Source organism: Saccopteryx bilineata, chromosome 5 (genome assembly GCF_036850765.1).
Source record: "Saccopteryx bilineata isolate mSacBil1 chromosome 5, mSacBil1_pri_phased_curated, whole genome shotgun sequence".
Classification (NCBI taxonomy): Eukaryota; Metazoa; Chordata; class Mammalia; order Chiroptera; family Emballonuridae; genus Saccopteryx; species Saccopteryx bilineata.
Genome location: NC_089494.1, coordinates 58158100 through 58176575, shown reverse-complemented (window position 1 = coordinate 58176575; position 18476 = coordinate 58158100). Strand labels below are relative to the sequence as shown.

The 18476-nt window shown below is 38.7% G+C and overlaps 1 protein-coding gene across 2 annotated transcripts in view; it reads right to left on the bottom strand.

Annotated features, from left to right (window-relative positions):
* Nucleotides 1–18476, bottom strand: part of PDE11A (phosphodiesterase 11A) — a 467655-nt gene that overhangs the window by 293727 nt on the left and 155452 nt on the right. Inside the window, exons 4-5 of one of the 2 annotated variants that reach the window (XM_066232547.1) lie at nt 17242–17333; nt 3620–3760 (exon numbers count right to left, since the gene is read on the bottom strand). In XM_066232547.1, coding sequence (XP_066088644.1) covers nt 3620–3760; nt 17242–17333 — 233 coding nt within the window. The remainder of the gene's footprint in view (nt 1–3619; nt 3761–17241; nt 17334–18476) is intronic. The other variant, XM_066232548.1, reaches the window with a different exon arrangement.

Sequence of the window (18476 nt, the reverse complement as noted above, 5' to 3'; positions counted from 1 at the left end):
GTGAGCTCCTGCCTACCAGGAGTGTCCCTTGCACTGTAAAACCACAAATGACAGATATTTGGGGGTAATGAAATCCTTTAATTCTCTTCAGCTGACCAAGATTAGTTGCTGCAGGGTGCCATTCACATTGCCAGTTATTTTGACACATTGACAGCCTCGTTCCAAGATAGATTGTCTGCAAGTTTTCTTGTTCCTCCCCGGCCCTCCTGCCACTCTATGATAGCAAGGAGGACTCAAAAAACATCTCTGAGCCTGCCCAGCCAACTGCCCTTCACACTCCACGCAAGTGTGCAAGCCTTGCTGAGCACTGTACTTTGCCCAAGCTGGCTGAATGCAGGCAACCTCACTCAAACTTTTACTTCATTCACACAATTTTCAATGCATTTAGCAGCTCTCCCCACATTATGTGGGGTGTGGGTAAGGTGAAGATTGAGAGCATAGCGTTATGTTTCTTCTTTTGTGGATTACAGAGTTACAACACATCTAAAACTGGGAGAAGCACAGTGCATAAGGAAAAGCTCTCTCCTGTTTCCCATAAATACCAGGACCATCAGAAATGATCAGGACTGTCTAAGAAGCATCCTGCCTGTTACAGGTCTGCTGATAATAATAAGGAAAAAAAGATAAGTAATAAAGGAAAAGTATAAATGAATTCTGCATTTGCTTGATAAGGCTGATATGTATATGTATTCCTTTATAATTATAACAACATTTTTATTGTTGAAATACTTGCAGTAAAACAAAGTTTACCATTTTCAAGTCTGAAACTCTAATTCTCCAACACACTTTTTTTTTTTAGCAACAATTTTCTAAACTCGAAATGTAAGACTTTACTTAAATTCTCACATGTATTGGGGTTTTGGGACTCTATTCTGTTCAGCTATTTGTTTGTTTTTTACAAGGAGAGAGCTTCCAGTTTTATAATACATTTTAACCGTTTCACAGGCAAAGACCTGCTTATTTTTCATCTTTGTTGCCCTTTTAACAATTTTTATGGCTACTTATACATGCCTATTTATGTGGTCAAGTTTCACCTTTGTTTTCTCATCTTGGGATAGAAATCTATCTTTGCCAAAAAACAAAACTGAAGAGTGTTTACAAGTGTTGCCTGGGTCCCCTCTCTGATCTAATAATCACTCAAACCCTTCATTAGATCCAGATGACAAAGTTTTCTAATACAGTCCATCCACGCAGCATGCTGAGATGGGAAGGGAAGTCAAGCCAGAAAACTCTGTCTCTGCAGGATTTATTGTAACTACTGTGCCAGTGCCAGATTTGACATCTGGTGCCCTGCTGAGTCTGACTTCACCTTCTGTATATGATATGATTGTGCCTGGTCTTCTTGCTATAACTTCTCCCTAACAACTACGGTAGTACAGAGAACAGCAGCCCCTTCCATCTGAAATCTTGAGAAAACCTTGGTGGGAAGTTTGTTAACGGAAATCACAACATTGATGTATTTTGTGCACAGTGATGCCAGCTATCCGTACCGCCCTCCACTCTCCTGCCACCTCCCCGGGAGGCAGCCTTGGCAAATATCGCCACAGCTCCTAAAGGAACTGAGCAGATCTGTCTCCTCCTTTTGTACCTACAGTAGTTCACTTTTACCCCCAGCCCCGGACCCTCTGCATTAGAAGAGTTCACTCTCATGCTGAGGAGGAGGGATGGGCAAAGAGAAGAAATGATGGAGGGTGGCCCTGAATTTCTGCTCTGACCCTAAAATTGCAGTCAGAATATTCAACTATGGGAGTAAGAAAAGCACTTTTACAGTCAGTAATATAGCAACACCTTTATTGCTTACACTATCTAATCTAATGTTTTCTGAGCTCCTCCACACTTTATAGCACAAGCTATACCTGTCACGACTATTGACTCCAGCTCTGCTTGCACCTTCCATGTTGACTTCTGTCCTCTGCACTTTTTCATTTAATTTGCCAAAGAGTAAGACCACAGTATAATAACTAATCCACATTCTAAGACTGACAAGAATGACCATGGTAAGCTGGTTTACTTTCATGTCTGTTTATAACTGAGCTAGCAAACAAAGAGCTGTCCTTGCTCAGATTTTACCTGGCCCCCCAGCCACCTGTTCTCCCAGGGCCCTAAAAGTGACTCATGGAATCCTGACAACGGCCCTTCCAGACTTTGCCTGAGAGTTCACAGGCTGCCAGGCACCACAAAGCACCACGCCGCTTCTCATTTCTTTTGGATGTGTCAGAGTCCGGTGATGAGGGGAGACTCTAGCAAGTCATTCAACTTTCTGAACCTCGTATCCTCATCTATACAATGTAGATAATAACAATACCTTCTTATAATGATGCAGTGAGAATTATATGAACTCAGGTGCTTCACAAAGCAACCAGAAGCACTCCATAAATATGGGCTGGTGTGTGGGTGTGTGTGGGTGTGTGTGTCTGTGTGTGTGTTCTGCCAAGGTTCCATTGGGTTTTACACAATCACAGGATACTTGCAAAGCTATTGTTGCTTTAAACCACACCGCTGAAATAAACAGAAATCCAAGCTCTGCTAAAATATAGGGAAACACTCCTAGACATTTCAAATATACATAGACTTTTTTAAATGTACTGTTGTAAGTTTTATAGTACTTATTAAATCTCCAAAATTTGCCCTAAGGTTTTTATTCATTGAGAAACACAAAGTGGAAGGAAAAGACAATAACCTTTTCCAGGTTACAATAAACTATCTTTCTCTGAGGTATTAAAACAGCACTTAATTGCTAGACAGTTCTTGGCCTTTGAAGAGAGTTCACAGCAAACATATGTATTAAGTTGCTGCTGAGGGGCTAGACATTTAACTTTCAGGAAGGTAGATTGATGATGATCATTATTTTCAATATTGTTGTGTATTTAGCCAGCAGACTTCCCCCAAAGAGAAAAAGGGCTTGACAAAAGCTGAAAGCTGAGGTACGCAGGTCTGAGTCCTTGAACTAGCTTGATGCTTGCCGTTGGGCTAACAGGAACCCCTGCAGTGAAGAAGAAATGAGCCTCCTCCATCTGACTGGATGCGCTGTGCAAGTGTCCACAGGTCCAAGGCAGCACTGAAAGAACCTGGCAACTGCACGTCAGAAACAGCAGGACAAATCTCTGCTGCACAGCCCCGCCCAGTGGGGGCTGGTCATTCCACTCAACTCAAGTACAATTTGTGCAGCTCCAAGAACTATGGGTACTACTTCCCCAGCCTTGGTCTTATCCCTCTGCCCAGTAAGAGGACTGCAATCCATGTCCATAAACGCTGAGGGCCTTGCTGGGGGATAGGCTGGGGGACTGGCACCTGATTTTATCTTCTACTCAGGTCTGTGACATTGGGCCACCATTTAATCCCTTAGTTCCCTCATCTGTAAATACATGGGACTGAGATAGACCACTAAGGTCCCTATCAGCATAAGAGTCTGTGTTTCTAAGGTGACAGCAAAACAAAACTGAAAATATGTGTTAAAAAATGTTTCTTAACTTTAATTGTATAAAAAGTCACCCATGATTAGAAGAGTCATAAAAAGAGCAATTCAAATCACAATTTCACACACTTAATTACAACTAAACTAAACTTTATTCCAATAACACCGTTTCTAAGTCTACAGGACAGAAAAAGGATGACTTACTGGTGACTCAATGTCCTCTAGGAGTAAAACGGAACAGCGCTCACACTTCAGCAGAGTTTGGGCCCGATGCATTATTTTCTTGACAATCTTCTCCAGGTCAGTTTGTTCTTCAAACAGGTCATTAACCACCTCTAGCAAAGCCTAGGAAAGATGAAATGGATGTATTTAGGTGGATATGGAACTGAATAAAAGTGTTGGGATTTTTTCTCTCAAACTCCCATTTAATCTATGCGATAAATAAGTACAAGTATTTTTTATGGCTGCTTTTTAAAGCATTTATGACTATTCTGACATATTTCCATAATTTATTTATTTATTTATTTTTAGTGAGAGAGGGGGAGAGAGAGAGGGGGAGGGACAGGCAGGAACAGAGAGGAAGAGAGAGAAACAAGAAGTGTCAACTTGTTGCGACATTTTAGTTGTTCATTGATTGCTTTTCTATATGTGCCTTGACCGGGGGGGTTCCAGCTGACCCAGAGACCCCTTGCTCAAGCCAGCAACCTTGGCTTCAAACCAGAGACCTTTGGGCTCAAGCCGGTGACCATGGGGTCATGTCTATGATCCCACGCTCAAGCCAGCAACGCCATACTCAAGCTGGTGAGCCCACGCTCAAGCCAGTGACCTCAGGGTTTCGAAACCGAGTCCTCAGCATCCTAGATTGATGCTCTACCCACTGTGCCACCACCTGGTCAAGCCATAATTTTGTTTTATAACAGAGTCTTGAGATGCAAAATACAACTTGAGAATAGTTTTAGTTCATATAATCCTATATAAATCCCACATATATATAAATATATATGATTATATCCCATATAGCTAATGACTATGTGACCCATATAGTCATTAATTATAGGCCCACCCACAGTTCTGCAATGTGACAAGGTATAAATGCAATATTTTATAATTAAAAATACCTGATTTTCTCAAGAGCACATTTATTTCAGAAAATCACAAAACAGCTCTTCCTCACCATCAGGAAGAAGCAGCTTTGTGGTCCAGACTTATTTTCACTAATACATATCTCTTGCAGCAGTCTGAAAGAATTACAGCAGTGAGTGCTAATTAAGTTCCAGAGTCTTCCAAAAATTATATAAAACCCTCATTAGTCTTTCTGCGTAAGAAGTATTGCTTCATTTCAGTCTGTCCAGAAAAACATTTAAATACTATTATGTATCTCAGAGAAGAAAACACCATTAAAATTTCTTTTAAAACAGCAGAATAAAAAGAAATAATTTAAAGTTATAACTTAAAAACTATGTATTTATTTGAAAAACAAGTTGTAATAACCTGTTATTTTATCCAGCTAAGTTAATTTGCAATTTCTGCATTGAAATATTTATTTGGACTTTTACATTACATGGATGTTTCCAGAGACTTAAGAATAGTGGGCTGTGTACAGGTGGTAGATGTTATGCTACCATCAAAAGCAATCAGAAAATTACACAGCCAGTGAATTGGCCAGAGGGTGATTTATTCAACAGAATTTGATCAGATGTGCCTTCTGAAGTCTGACCTCTCACAAAGCATTTCATGGGTTTTCAAATTCATGTCTGTTCAGGGAGATGGTGTTGATCATCATCATTTAAGGGATATGGATAATTTTTAACTTTGGTAATAAATTTAATTTGTCCTGAAACCTTTTGAAAATTTATTTTCTGAGTCTATTCAGGTAGAAAAGCATTTAAATGAGTTAATGGATCCATGAAATGAGTCTAGTTCACTGACCATCTAAAAGAGGGTCAAATATCCTGGGTAGTATTTTCTCTAAAGAGAGCTTATGAAAATGGCTAAGGATTGCTTTGTGATCCCAAAGCAAAGAGAAACCTCAGGAGGCAAAAAAGTTTTAAGTGCATCCTGACAATCTGGTATTTGGACAGCAAATTACCACAGAGGTCAATGTGCAAGAATTTCATATTCAAATAAAACATTAAAGATGAGGCAATTTTCTAAGTAATTACCAACACAATTCCCTGTTATTAAGGGGGAAACATTATTTCTTTAATCACCCAGACTATTTCTTCATATGGATCATATTAACTGAACAATTATTTAACATTTTAATTTGTTGTGACTGCATGGATAGGGCCTTTGGGACCCATCCACAAGAATATTTATCTTAGAGGAAAAACTCATTCTGCCTTGAGTCTTGCACATTACAGTAACTTTACTATTTCTAATTAAAAATTCCTGCTGTACTAACAAGTGATAAAAGTTTTAAAAATAGCCCTGACAAGCTGGCTCAGTGGTAGAGCATCGGCTGGGCGTGTGGAAGTCCCAGGTTCGATTCCTGGCTAGGGCACACAGGAGAAGCGCCCATCTGCTTCTCCACCCTTCCCCCTCTCCTTCCTCTCTCTCTCTTCCCCTCCCACAGCCAAGGTTCCATTGGAGCAAAGTTGGCCCAGGTGCTGAGGATGGCTCCATGGCCTCTGCCTCAGAGCTAGAATGGCTCCAGTTGCAATGGAGCAGCAGTCCCAGATGGGCAGAGCATCATTCCCTAATGAGCAGGCCGGGTGGATCCCAGTCGGGTACACGCGGGACTCTGTCTCTCTGCTTCCCTGCTTCTCACTTCAGAAAAACACACACAAAAAATGTTTTACAAATAGTAACTCGGTCTACCTCCAGAATAAGAAAGAAAGAGAAGAAAATCTGGGATGATATGTAATTCAACAGAAATCAGAAACTTTCACACAGTTGAACATTCCCTGCTTCCTGACTTCACATGCCTTTTCCCCTCCTCTTTCTAGTGCCTTTCTTTTGCTCCAGGCCTCATTCTTGGATCTCTTCCTTTCTCTTATCTACATATTCTCCTCCAGATTACCCCCCATACCATAGTTTTAAATACCATCTATATACCAATGATTCTTAAAAATTGATCTTGAAACCTGATTTTCCAAAAACTTTTTTTTCATTAATTTTAATGTGACATTGATAAATCAGGGTAAATATGTTCAGAGAAAACATCTCCAGATTATTTTGACATTTGATTATGCTGCATACCCCTCACCCAAAATCAAATTGTCTTCTGTCCCCTTCTATCTGGTTTTCTTTGTGCCCCTCCCCTCCTCCCACCCCCTCCCTCTCATTCCTATCCCACTCTCCCCACACCCTGTTACCATTACATTCTTGTCCATGTCTCTGAGTCTCATTTTTATGTACCCTCTATGTATGGGTTCATATAGTTCTTAATCTTTTCTGATTTACTTATTTCACTCAGTATAATGTTATCAAGGTCCATCCATGTTATTGTAAATGATCTGATGTCATCATTTCTTATGGCTGAGTAGTATTCCATAGTATATATGTACCAAAGCTTTTTTTTTTCTTTTTTCTTTTTTTATTAATTTTAATGTGACATTGATAAATCAGGGTACATATGTTCAGAGAAAACATCTCCAGATTATTTTGACCTTTGATTATGCTGCATACCCCTCACTCAAAGTCAAATCGTCCTCCGTCACCTTCTATCTGGTTTTCTTTGTGCCCCTATCCTCCCCCCACTCCCTCCCTCTCCTTCCTCACCCCTTCCCCACCCCTCCACCCCACTCCCTGTTACCATCACATTCTTGTCCATGTCTCTGAGTCTCATTTTTATGTACCCTCTATGTATGGATTCATATAGTTCTTAATCTTTTCTGATTTACTTATTTCACTCAGTATAATGTTATCAAGGTTCATCCATGTTATTGTATTAATAAATGATCCGATGTCATCATTTCTTATGGCTGAGTAGTATTCCATAGTATATATGTACCAAAGCTTTTTAATCCACTCGTGCACTGACGAACACTTGGACTGTTTCCAGATCTTCGCTATTGTGAACAATGAATGCTGCCATAAACGTGGGGGTGCATTTCTCCTTTTGGAACAGTTCTATAGTATTCTTAGGGTATATTCCTAAAAGTGGGATACCTGGGTCAAAAGGCAGTTTGATTTTTAATTTTTTGAGGAATCTCCATACTGTTTTCCACAGTGGCTGCACCAGTCTGCATTCCCACCAGTATTACTTTACTCGACTGTTTACTAGCCAGCTATACAAGCCAAAGTCATTAGCACTCCTTTCCCATGTTGGCAAACCTTGTATATTTCACTGCTAATTTGGAAGAAAAGCACTCACTTCTCAGTGTTCTACCCCTAGCCACATTATTTTTTCCCTAGCTTTATTGAGATACAACTGACATATAACTTTGTATATGTTTAAGGTATATACCGTGATGATTTGATATATGTATATTATATTGAAAAATATGGTTAGTTACCATTATGCATCAACTCACATAATTACATTTTTTGTGGTGAGAATATTAAGATTTACTCTCTTAGCAACTTTCTGGTATATAAGTTGAGTTACCGCACTGAATATTAAATCCCCAGAATTTATTCATCTTATTATTATTTTTTTAATTTTCAGCAGTTTATTTAACATCTGTCTATCTCCTTTTCTGTAAATTTGGCTGATTATAATGTCAATTACATGGCTTGTTATTGTCTGCTATAGTATTTTTTTTCCAGGTTATTTTGACATTTAATTACGTTGCATATCCAAAGTCAAAGTCAAATTGTCTTCTGTCACCTTCTATCTGGTTTTGTGTCCCTCACCTCCTCCTTCTCCCTCCTTCTCTTTCATCCCCCCCATAACCATCACACTTGTCCATGTCTCTTAGTCTCGCTTTTTGCCCCACCTATGTATGGAATCATGCACTTCTTAGTTTTTTCTGATTTACTTATTTCACTTCATATAATGTTATCAAGATCCATCCATGTTGTTGTAAATGATCCAATGTCATCATTTTTTATGGCTGAGTAGTACTCCATAGTATATATGTACCACATCTTCTTTATCCAGTCATCTATTGAAGGGCTTTTTGGTTGTTTCCATGTCTTGACCACTGTGAACAATGCTGCAATGAACATGGGGCTGCATGTGTCTTTACGTATCAATGTTTCTGAGTTTTAGGGGTATATAACCAGTAGAGGGATTGCTGGGTCATATAGTAGTTCTATTTTTAGTTTTTGAGGTACCACCATACTTTCTTCCATAATGGCTGTATTACTTTACATTCCAACCAACAGTGTATGAGGGTTCCTTTTTCTCCACAGCCTCTCCAATACTTGTTATGACCTGTCTTGTTGATAATAGCTAATCTAACAGGGGTGAGGTGGTATCTCATTGTAGTTTTGATCTGCATTTCTCTAATAACTAATGAAGATGAGCATCTTTTCATATATCTGTTGGTCATTTGTATTTCTTCCTGGGAGAAGTAAGTGTCTGTTCATGTCCGATTCTTATTTTATTATTGGATTGTTTGTTTGTTTGTTATTGAGTTTTATGAGGTCTTTGTATATTTTGGATATTAGGCCCTTATCTGAGCTGTTGTTTGAAAATATCATCTCCCATTTAGTTGGCTGCCTGTTTTATTGTCAGTTTCTCTTGCTGAGCAAAAACTTCTTAGTCTGATGTGGTCCCATTCATTTATCTTTGCCTTCACTTCCCTTGCCTTTGCAGTCAAATTCATAAAATGCTCTTTATAACCAAGGTCCATGAGTTTAGTAACTATGTTTTCTTCTATGTACTTTATTGTTTCAGGTCTTATATTTAGGTCTTTGATCCATTTTGAATTAATTTTAGTACAAGGGGACAAACTGTAGTCGAGTTTCATTCTTTTGCATGTAGCTTTCCAGTTTTCCCAGCACCATTTGTTGAAGAGGCTTTCTTTTCTCCATTGTGTGTTGTTGGCCCCTTTATCAAAAATTATTTGACCATATATATGTGTTTTATTTCTGGGTTTTCTATTCTGTTCCATTGGTCTGAGTGTCTATTTTTCTGCCATTATCATGCTGTTTTGATTGTCGTGGATTTATAATATAATTTGAAGTCAGGTATTGTAATGCCCCCAGCTTTGTTCTTTTTCCTTAGGATTTCTTTGGCTACTCGAGGTTTTTTATAGTTCCATATAAATCCAATGGTTTTTTGTTCCATTTCTTTAAAAAATGTCAGAATTTTGATGGAAATTGCATTAATTTTGTATATTGTTTTGGGTAATATGGTCATTTTGATTATATTTATTCTTCCTATCCAAGAACAAGAAATATTTTTCCATCTCATTGTATCTTTTTTCGATTTCCCTTAACAATGCTTTGTAATTTTCATTATACAGGTCCTTTATATTCTTTGTTATATTTATTCCTAGGTATTTTTTGTTGTTGTTGCAACCATGAAGGGGATTTTTTTTTTTAGTTCGTTTTCTGATGTTTCGTTGTTGGCATATAGGAAGGCAATGGACTTTTGTATATTAATTTTGTATCCTGTGACCTTATTTTATTGGTTTATTGTTTCTAATAGTCTTTTTGTGGAGATTTTGGGGTTTTCGATGTATAGGATCATATCATCTGCAAAAAGTGAAACCTTTACTTCTTCTTTTCCAATATCAATGCCTTTTATTTCTTTATCTTGTCTGATTACTCTAGCTAGAACTTCTAGCACCACATTAAATAAGAGTGGAGAGAGTGGACAACCCTGTTTTGTTCCTGATTTAAGGGGAAAAGTTCTCAGTTTTATGCCATTTAATATGATGTTAGCTGATGGTTTATCATAAATGACCTTTATCATGTTGAGATATTTTCCTTCTATACCCATTTTGTTGAGTGTTTTAAACATAAAATTTTGTTGTATTTTATCAAATGCCTTTTCTGCGTCTATTGATAAGATCATGTGGTTTTTGTTCTTTGTTTTGTTGATACGGTGTATTACGTTAACTGTTTTACGTATGTTGAACCATCCTTGAGATTCTGGAATGAATTCCACTTGATCATGATGTATTATTTTTTTAATATGTTGTTGTATTCAATTTGCTAGTATTTTGTTTAGTATTTTAGCATCTGTATTCATTAGAGATATTGGTCTGTAGTTTTCTTTTTTTGTGCCGTCCTTGCCAGGTTTCGGTATAAGGGTTATGTTGGCCTCATAAAATGTGTTTGGAAGTATTGTTTCTTATTCAATTTTTTGGAAGACTGAGTAGAATAGAAACCAAGTCTTCTTTGAATGTTTGATAGAATTCAAGAATAGCCATCTGACCCTGGACTTTTATTTTGGGGGAGGTTTTTAATAGTTTTTTCTATTTCCTCCCTGCTTGTGGGTCTGTCTGTTTAGGCTTTCTGCTTCTTCATGACTCAGTCTAGTAAGATTGTATTGTTCTAGGAATTTATTCATTTCTTCCAGATTGTTGAATTTGGTGGCATATTGTTTTTCATAGTATTCTACAATAATTCTTTGTATATCAACAATATCTATGGTGATTTCTTTTCTTTCATTTTGAATTTTGTTTATATGAGTTCTTTCTCTTTTTTCCTTGGTGACTCTTGTCAAGAGTCTGTCAATTTTGTTGATCTTTTCAAAGAATCAGCTCCTTGTGTTATTAATTTTTTCTATAGTTTTTCTTTTCCTATTTCATTTATTTCTGCTCTGATTTTTATTATTTCCTTTCTTCTGCTGGTTTTGGGTTGTCTTTGTTCTTCTTTTTCTAGTTCCTTAAGATGTAAAGTTAAGTGGTTTACTTGAGCTCTCTCTTGTTCATTTATATAGGCCTGTAGTAATATGAACTTCCCTCTTATTACTGCTTTTGCTGCATCCCAGAGATTCTGATGTCATTTCCATTTGTCTGTATGTAGTTTTTGATCTCTGCACTATTTCTTCTTCAATCCACTCATTTTTTAGAAGTATATTGTTTAGTTTCCACATTTTTGTGGGTTTTTTACCTCTTTTTTTGCAGTTGAATTCTAGTTTCAAGGCTTTATGATCAGAAAATATGCTTGGTATAATTTCAATTTTTCTGAAATTGCTGATGTTATTTTTGTGGCCCAACATATGGTCAATTCTTGAGAATGTTCCATGTACACTAGAGAAAAATGTATACTCTGGCACTTTGGAATGAAATGTCCTGTAGATGTCAATCATATCCAACTATTCTAGTGTTTCATTTAAGGCCAATATTTCTTTATTGATTTTCTGTTTGGATGAACAATCTAGAGCCGTCAGTGGTGTATTGAGGTCTCCAAGTATGATTGTATTTTTGTCAGTTTATGTTTTTAGGTCAATCAGTAGCTGTCTTATATATTTTGGTGCTCCTTGGTTTGGTGCATATATATTAAGAATTGTTATGTCTTCTTGATTCAGTGTCCCCTTAATCATTATGAAATGACAATGACCATTTTTTTTTTTTGTATTTTTCTGAAGCTGGAAATGGGGAGGCAGTCAGACAAACTCCCGCATGTACCCGACCGGGATCCACCCGGCATGCCCACCAGGGGGCGATGCTCTGCCCATCTGGGGTGTCGCTCTGCTCTGTTGCGACCAGAGCCACTCTAGCACCTGGGGCAGAGGCCAAGGAGCCATCCCCAGCGCCCAGGCCATGTCTTGCTCCAATGGAGCCTCGGCTGCGGGAGGGGAAGAGAGAGACAGAGAGGAAGGAGAGGGGGAGGAGTGGAGAAGTAGATGGGCGCCTCTCCTGTGTGCCCTGGCTGGGAATCGAACCTGGGACTTCTGCACACCAGGCCGACGCTCTACCACTGAGCCAACCAGCCAGGGCTAACAATGACCATTTTTTTGTCTCTGATTACTTTTGCTGTCCTGTAGTCAGCATTGTTAGAGTATTGCTACACCTGCTCTTTTTGGATGTTATTTGCTTAGAGTATTGTTTTCCAGCCTTTCACTTTTAATTTGGTTTTATCCTCATTGTTTAGATGTGTTTCTTGTAGGCAGCATACAATTGGATTTTCTTTTTCAATCCATTCTGCTACTCTGTGTCTTTTTATTGGTGAGTTCAATCCATTTACATTTAGTGTAATTATTGACACTTGATGGTTTCCTATTGCCATTTTATATATTGCTTTCTGTTAGTTTTGTATCTTGTTTGATCCTTCTCTTTTGTTTTTCTATCATTTGTTTTTGTTTGGTTGTAATCCATACTTCTTTCTTCTGTTACTTCTTTTTTCAAGTCATGTGCTTCTGTGGTGGTTTTTCAGGGGTGGTTACCATTAAGTAATGGAAAGGGTACCTACCATGTTCATTATAGTACACTATCTTATGAGTGCTTCTGCACTCCATCCTCCTTTGCTACTGTTAATCTTCGTCCTCTCCCCTTTTTTGTTTTTGTTGTCAAAGTTTAAATTTAATTTTATTGTGTTCTTGGTGGAGCTTTTACTTGTGGTTTTGTTTTGTTTTGTTCTTTGTATCTGGTCAGATAAACCCCTTTTGTATTTCTTGAAGTGGGGTTTTCTGATGATAAATTCCCTCATCTTTTCTGTGTCTGTGAATGTTTTTATTTCTCCTTTGTATTTGAAGGAAAGCTTTGATAGGTATAGTATTCTTGGCTGGAAGTTCCTCTCTTTCAGAACTTTAAATATTGGGGTCCACTCTCTTCTAGCTTTAGAGTTTCTGCTGAGAAATCTGATGATAATCTAATAGGCCTTCCTTTATATGTTATATATTTTTTTCCCTGGCTGCCTTGAGAATTTTTTCTTTGCCGTTGGTTTGTGCCAATTTCATTATGATGTGCCTTGGAGTAGGTTTGTTGGGGTTAAGATAACTCAGTTTTTTGTTTGCTTTTTGAATTTGAGGCTTTAGTTCTTTCCATAGACTTAGGAAGTTCACATCTATTATTTGTTTGAATATGTTCTCCATTTCATTTTCTTTCTCTTCTCCTTCTTATATACCTATTATTCTTATGTTGCTCTTTTTGATGGAGTCAGACAATTCCTGTAGGACCTTCTCATTTTTTTAAATTCATAAGTCTCTCTCCTCTTCTCTCTGTTGTGCCTCAAGTTACCTGTCTTCTATGTCAGTAATCCTCTCTTCTATCTGGCCTGTTCTATTAGCTAAGCTTGTTACTTTGTTTTTCTGTTCATGAATTAAGTTTTTCATCTCTGTTTGATTCGTTTTCATAGTTTCAATTTTCTTGATAATATATTCTTTCTGTTTATTGAGTTGTTTTTTGAGCTCCCTAAATTGCCTTTCTGTGTTTTCTTGTATATCTCTGAGTATTTTTAGGATTTCTATTTTAAATTCTGTCATTTAACTCCAAGGTTTACAATCTATTAAAATTTTTTCTATAGATTTTTTTCTCTTCTATCTGTGTTACATCTCTGTCTTTTGTATCCATGATATTTGATTTCCTTTTCCTTAATGGCATCTGAGGGTGGTTTTGTTAACAACACTAATGAGAATTAATAAAGAATACAAAGTTAAAATAAATAAATAATTTAAAAATTATTATTATTTCTTTTTTTGAGAAAATATCATGAAAAACTGAGAATTATATTGTGCTAAATGGAACAAAAACTAACTAGACGGAGAGGGCCTGAGTTACAGAGAAGTGACAAAGGTGCAAAAAACGAGGTAAGGACCCACAAAATGCAATAAAAGAAAAAATTTGGAACAAGAATAAAATAATTTGCTTGTAAATGACAGTCGAATGAGAGATATAATGAAAGAGATTAAAAACAAGAAGAGATAAATAATACTATTGTATTAAGTGGTACAAAAACTACATAGAATGGAGAGCCAGGGTTGGGCGGAATGCTAATGAGTTAAAAAGTGAAGTAAAAAGCACACAAAATGCCACAAAAAAAATTGAAACCAAAATAAAATAATTTGTGAGTGAGGATCGAATGAGAGGAAAAGTGAAAGAGAGAAGAAGAAACTAAAAGAGAGGGAGAATAAAGAAGAAGAAGAAGAAGAAGAAGAAGAAGAAGAAGAAGAAGAAGAAGAAGAAGAAGAAGAAGAAAAACAAAGGGGGAGAGAGTTAAGGTTTTTGGAGTGTAACCCTCATAGAGAGAAAGAAAAAAGAAAGAAAGAAAATGGGAAATGTAACACCTATGTGTAATGTAGTTCAAGATGAAGAGAAAAGAATAAGATAAGAAGAGGATAAAAGGACCAATGTGGAAGAAAAAAAATAAAGATAAGAAAATGAAAGAAACAAAAAAAAAAGTGGAAAAAGTTATGAAGACTGTGGATTATTCTTGATTTTGAGAGGTTATCTTTTTCCTTTTTCTTTCTTCTCCCTCTTCCTGGTCAGTGGCACTGTACCCCAGGCTCTGCCCCTGTGTCACGCTTAGGTAAAGATTTGCAGTTGATGTGTCGCTATGGCAATGACATATACTAGGCCTCAGTCTCATTGGTAGTCGGGGCTTGTTAGTGTTTGTAGGCTCCAACAATGGGAGAGTTCGTTTTCCCAGAGCCTCTCTCCAAGTCTTTCCTTTCTGAACTGGCAGCCTGGTGATCCAGCTATGAAGTTGCCCCTGCCACTGCCTGGAGAGTAAGAGGCCCTAAGAGTTGGCAAATCCCCACTCTATCCCCACTCAGCACAGGGCTCTTGGTAAGGCTCTGCCAGTCAGAGCTGCCAGCATAATCAGGCAAGGCTGGGAGCCAATTGCTCTCAAGGTGACTTTCTACTAGCCTCCAGGCATGTCTAATATGCCTCAGCACCCTGTGGGACCACTCTCCCCAGGCTTTTTGCACTTTGTGACCTGTATTGGCTGGCAGGAAGATGCCCTAGTCACTGCCTGCAGAACAGGAGGTCTTAAAAGCTGCCAAGTCCCTCCTTTTAGTGCACAGCCCTGAGTATGAAAGCTCTGCCAATCAGAGCCACCAGCTTAAGCAGGTGGTGGGGGGAGGATGTTAACTTCTGTTCAGGCTCCTTTCTAAGGTTCCCTGGGTATGTCTAGTTAAATTTGCCTTAGCCTTCTGTGGGATTGCTCTCTGCAGGCTTCTCCCTTGTTAAAAAGCCTACAGCCTAGCCTGCCTAACTTCTGCAGTATTCTTTGAGGTCTGTTCCATAGGAATGTGTTTTTCACCCTGTATTGGCTGGCAGAAAGTTGCCCCAGTTACTGCGAGCAGAGCAAGAATATCACATCTTAAAAAATATCACATCTCTCCATTGAGTTCTCTTAGATCACTGATCTGAGAAAGAAGACCTTGTCAGCCAGAGCCACTGCCCACGTAAGCCAGCTGGATAGTGAGCAGACTGTGTGTTAAGCTAATTTCAGCAATTGGATCTGCGGATCTGCTCCAGAGACTGTCTGCAAGCTGCCTGCATGCCCCTCCCCCTAGCACTTCCATATTTTTTCTTCCCCGGGAGTGTGTTTAGTTAGCCTGTATGGCTGGCGGAGGTGCCCTGCCTGCCCGAGAGGTCTGGGCATAGGGAAGTCAGCTTTCACGCACTCCTTGCGTGCTGTTTGGGGAGCAGGGATTGAGACTCTGGTTGCAGCCCATGCAGAAGGCAACTGCTGACAGTCTCCGACCCCACCCCTCTGTCCGGGAACGTGGGCTCCCATGCCTGGGGTGCTAGGAGGAACCATTCACACACTGTCCACGCTCACCGACCAGGATATTGGGAGTAATGAAGGCAACTGCTTGCCCACCTCTGCTGGGGTCTGACGCAGCGTTAGCTCGCGTGGGCTGAGCCGCTGAGGGCATACTCTTTCTTCGGCTTGAACGTCTCTGCCCCAGCCCAGCTCTTTCCACGCCCCCAACCCCCACTTTCTCTCAGTTCCAAGTGAAAGCAGCCCTTGCTCAGGTCAGTGAGGAAGGTGGAATGTTCCGTTCTCCGTCTTATTTCATTCAGGGTCCATTATATACACATTTAGCCACCTTTTCACCCAATTATACCTTTGTTCAGTGTGTGTGTCTTACAGAAGTTCCTTGGATGATTTTTCTATCTCTAGTTGTCAAACTTGTTGAAATTTTGGGGAGAGGTATCAGGAGCCCTCTTCATGGCACATTTCTCTGACATCACCTCTCAATTTATTCATCTTATGATTCAAAGTTAATACCCTTTGACTAGAATCTCTCAATTTGCCCCACTCCCCAGCCCTGGCAACCCCCATTCTACTGTCTGTTTCCATGAGTTCTGTTTCTCATTGATCCAATACACAAGTGAGACCATACAGTGTTTGTCCTTGCCTGACTTATCTTCCTTAGCACAGTACCCTCCTGGTCCATCCCTGTTGTAACAAATGGCAGAACTTTCTTCTTTCTATGGCTGAATGATATCCTATTGTGTATATATACCATCATTTCTTAATGCACTCATCCATCAATGGTTACTTAAGTTGTTTTTACATCTAAGTTACTGTGAATAATGCTGCAATAAACATTGGGATACAGATAGCTCTTCCAGAAAGTGATGTCATTTCCTTTGGATATATATAACTGCTGACAAAAATTAGGGAATATTTCAATATAAATATGAAGCTGTAAAATCATTTGCAATATACCTTGCTCTTTAAAGAAATTAAATTTTTAAAATATCACTAAATTGTTTTATTGTTTCAAAGCTGTAAGTAGACAAGAATATATCTGTTGCCTTATAGTACAGAAGTGAAATTAATTTTGTTTTTAAAAGAAACTGGTATTATTTCCTCCAAACAGCACAAGAGAATTTGTATCCATTTCTATTTGGGCTCATTAGTTAAAGGGATCTTCAACCATAGACTTGAAGGATTATACAAATCAAAAAGACTCCTGGACTATTCAAAGGTCATCTTTGGTTTTTAAAAAGACAAAATGACTCACAGACTCTTGAAAGAGAGAGCTTTAAGGTTTTTCAGCCTTGTCTCTTTCTACTCACCCTGCTTCTTTCATATTCTTTCCTTGAGGCAGCAAAGAGCTGAGCATTAGATATGGAGATTCCACAAAATGGAAGATACATCTGCATAACCTGGGGGCAAAAAGAGTGTTAAGAACATTGAAGCATCACTGAACCAAATCCCACATTCCCACATACACCTGATTATAATTCTTTTCCACCATAGAGATTGAGTATGGAGTTAATACTAGCAGCTTAACTTCAGAAGGGATATTTTTCAGAGTTAACTATAAGATGGTCTCAATCAAGCACTAAGTGAAGACAGGTACTTCTATGAAGACATAAAGTGAAGCAACAGATTATGAAGATACAGACACAGAAACTGTGTTTAAGTCATCTTTGAATTCCTTCTTTGAACAATAAAAAACAAATGAATAAACTCTGATAAATATAGAACTTAAGGCAAATGCCCACACTCAAATTTAGAGGTAGGCAGGATATCAGTCAATGCCTTTGTACATATATAAGTGTAGCGGGGATCTCAGCTTGATCATAGAACTCTGTCAGCTTCAGATATCAGTATGCCTGTGACTATGGGCCCAGTAGGAACCTAGAGGCCAGATTACCTTGTAGCCTCAGACAAAGAGTTCAAATTGTGTCCACTACTCTGCTGAAATAAGTGGACATGAATGTAAATTGGTGAGATGGTCCTACAGAAGTCTGTTTGAAAAAAGCTCCTCTTATGGGGAGAAACAGGTGTGATGGGCCTGATCCTCACAAAGACTATCCCATCACAAGGGGTCACTCAAGTTCAATTAAATAAGCTCTAATTCGAGAGGAAGAGAGAATGCCCCAAGTAAAAACCTAGAGCATTATTTTCCTAAACTTTTCATAATGTAGGACATTGTGACTAGTGACATATCTTTGGGACTTCTCTAAAGCAGAAGAATAAAGGCATGTTTTCTCTCTCTCTCTCTCTCTCTCTCTCTCACACACACACACACACACACACATGCGCACACACACACACACACACACACACCACTATAATGTCCTGAAGATATACGGGGCAGTTTCTTCCCTGCTCAGAAGAGGGCAGTGCAGTGCTCACTGTTGGGAGAGGGATGAGATCTGCAGGGACAGATCTGACCAGGGGCACACACTCACTCATGAGACACCCCTAGGACTAGGACCAGAACAGAATTACCTGGAGTGGAAAGTGATTTGGCAGAGGGCTTGAGGTGAACAAAAGATGAAGGGCAATTCACATTCCTTAC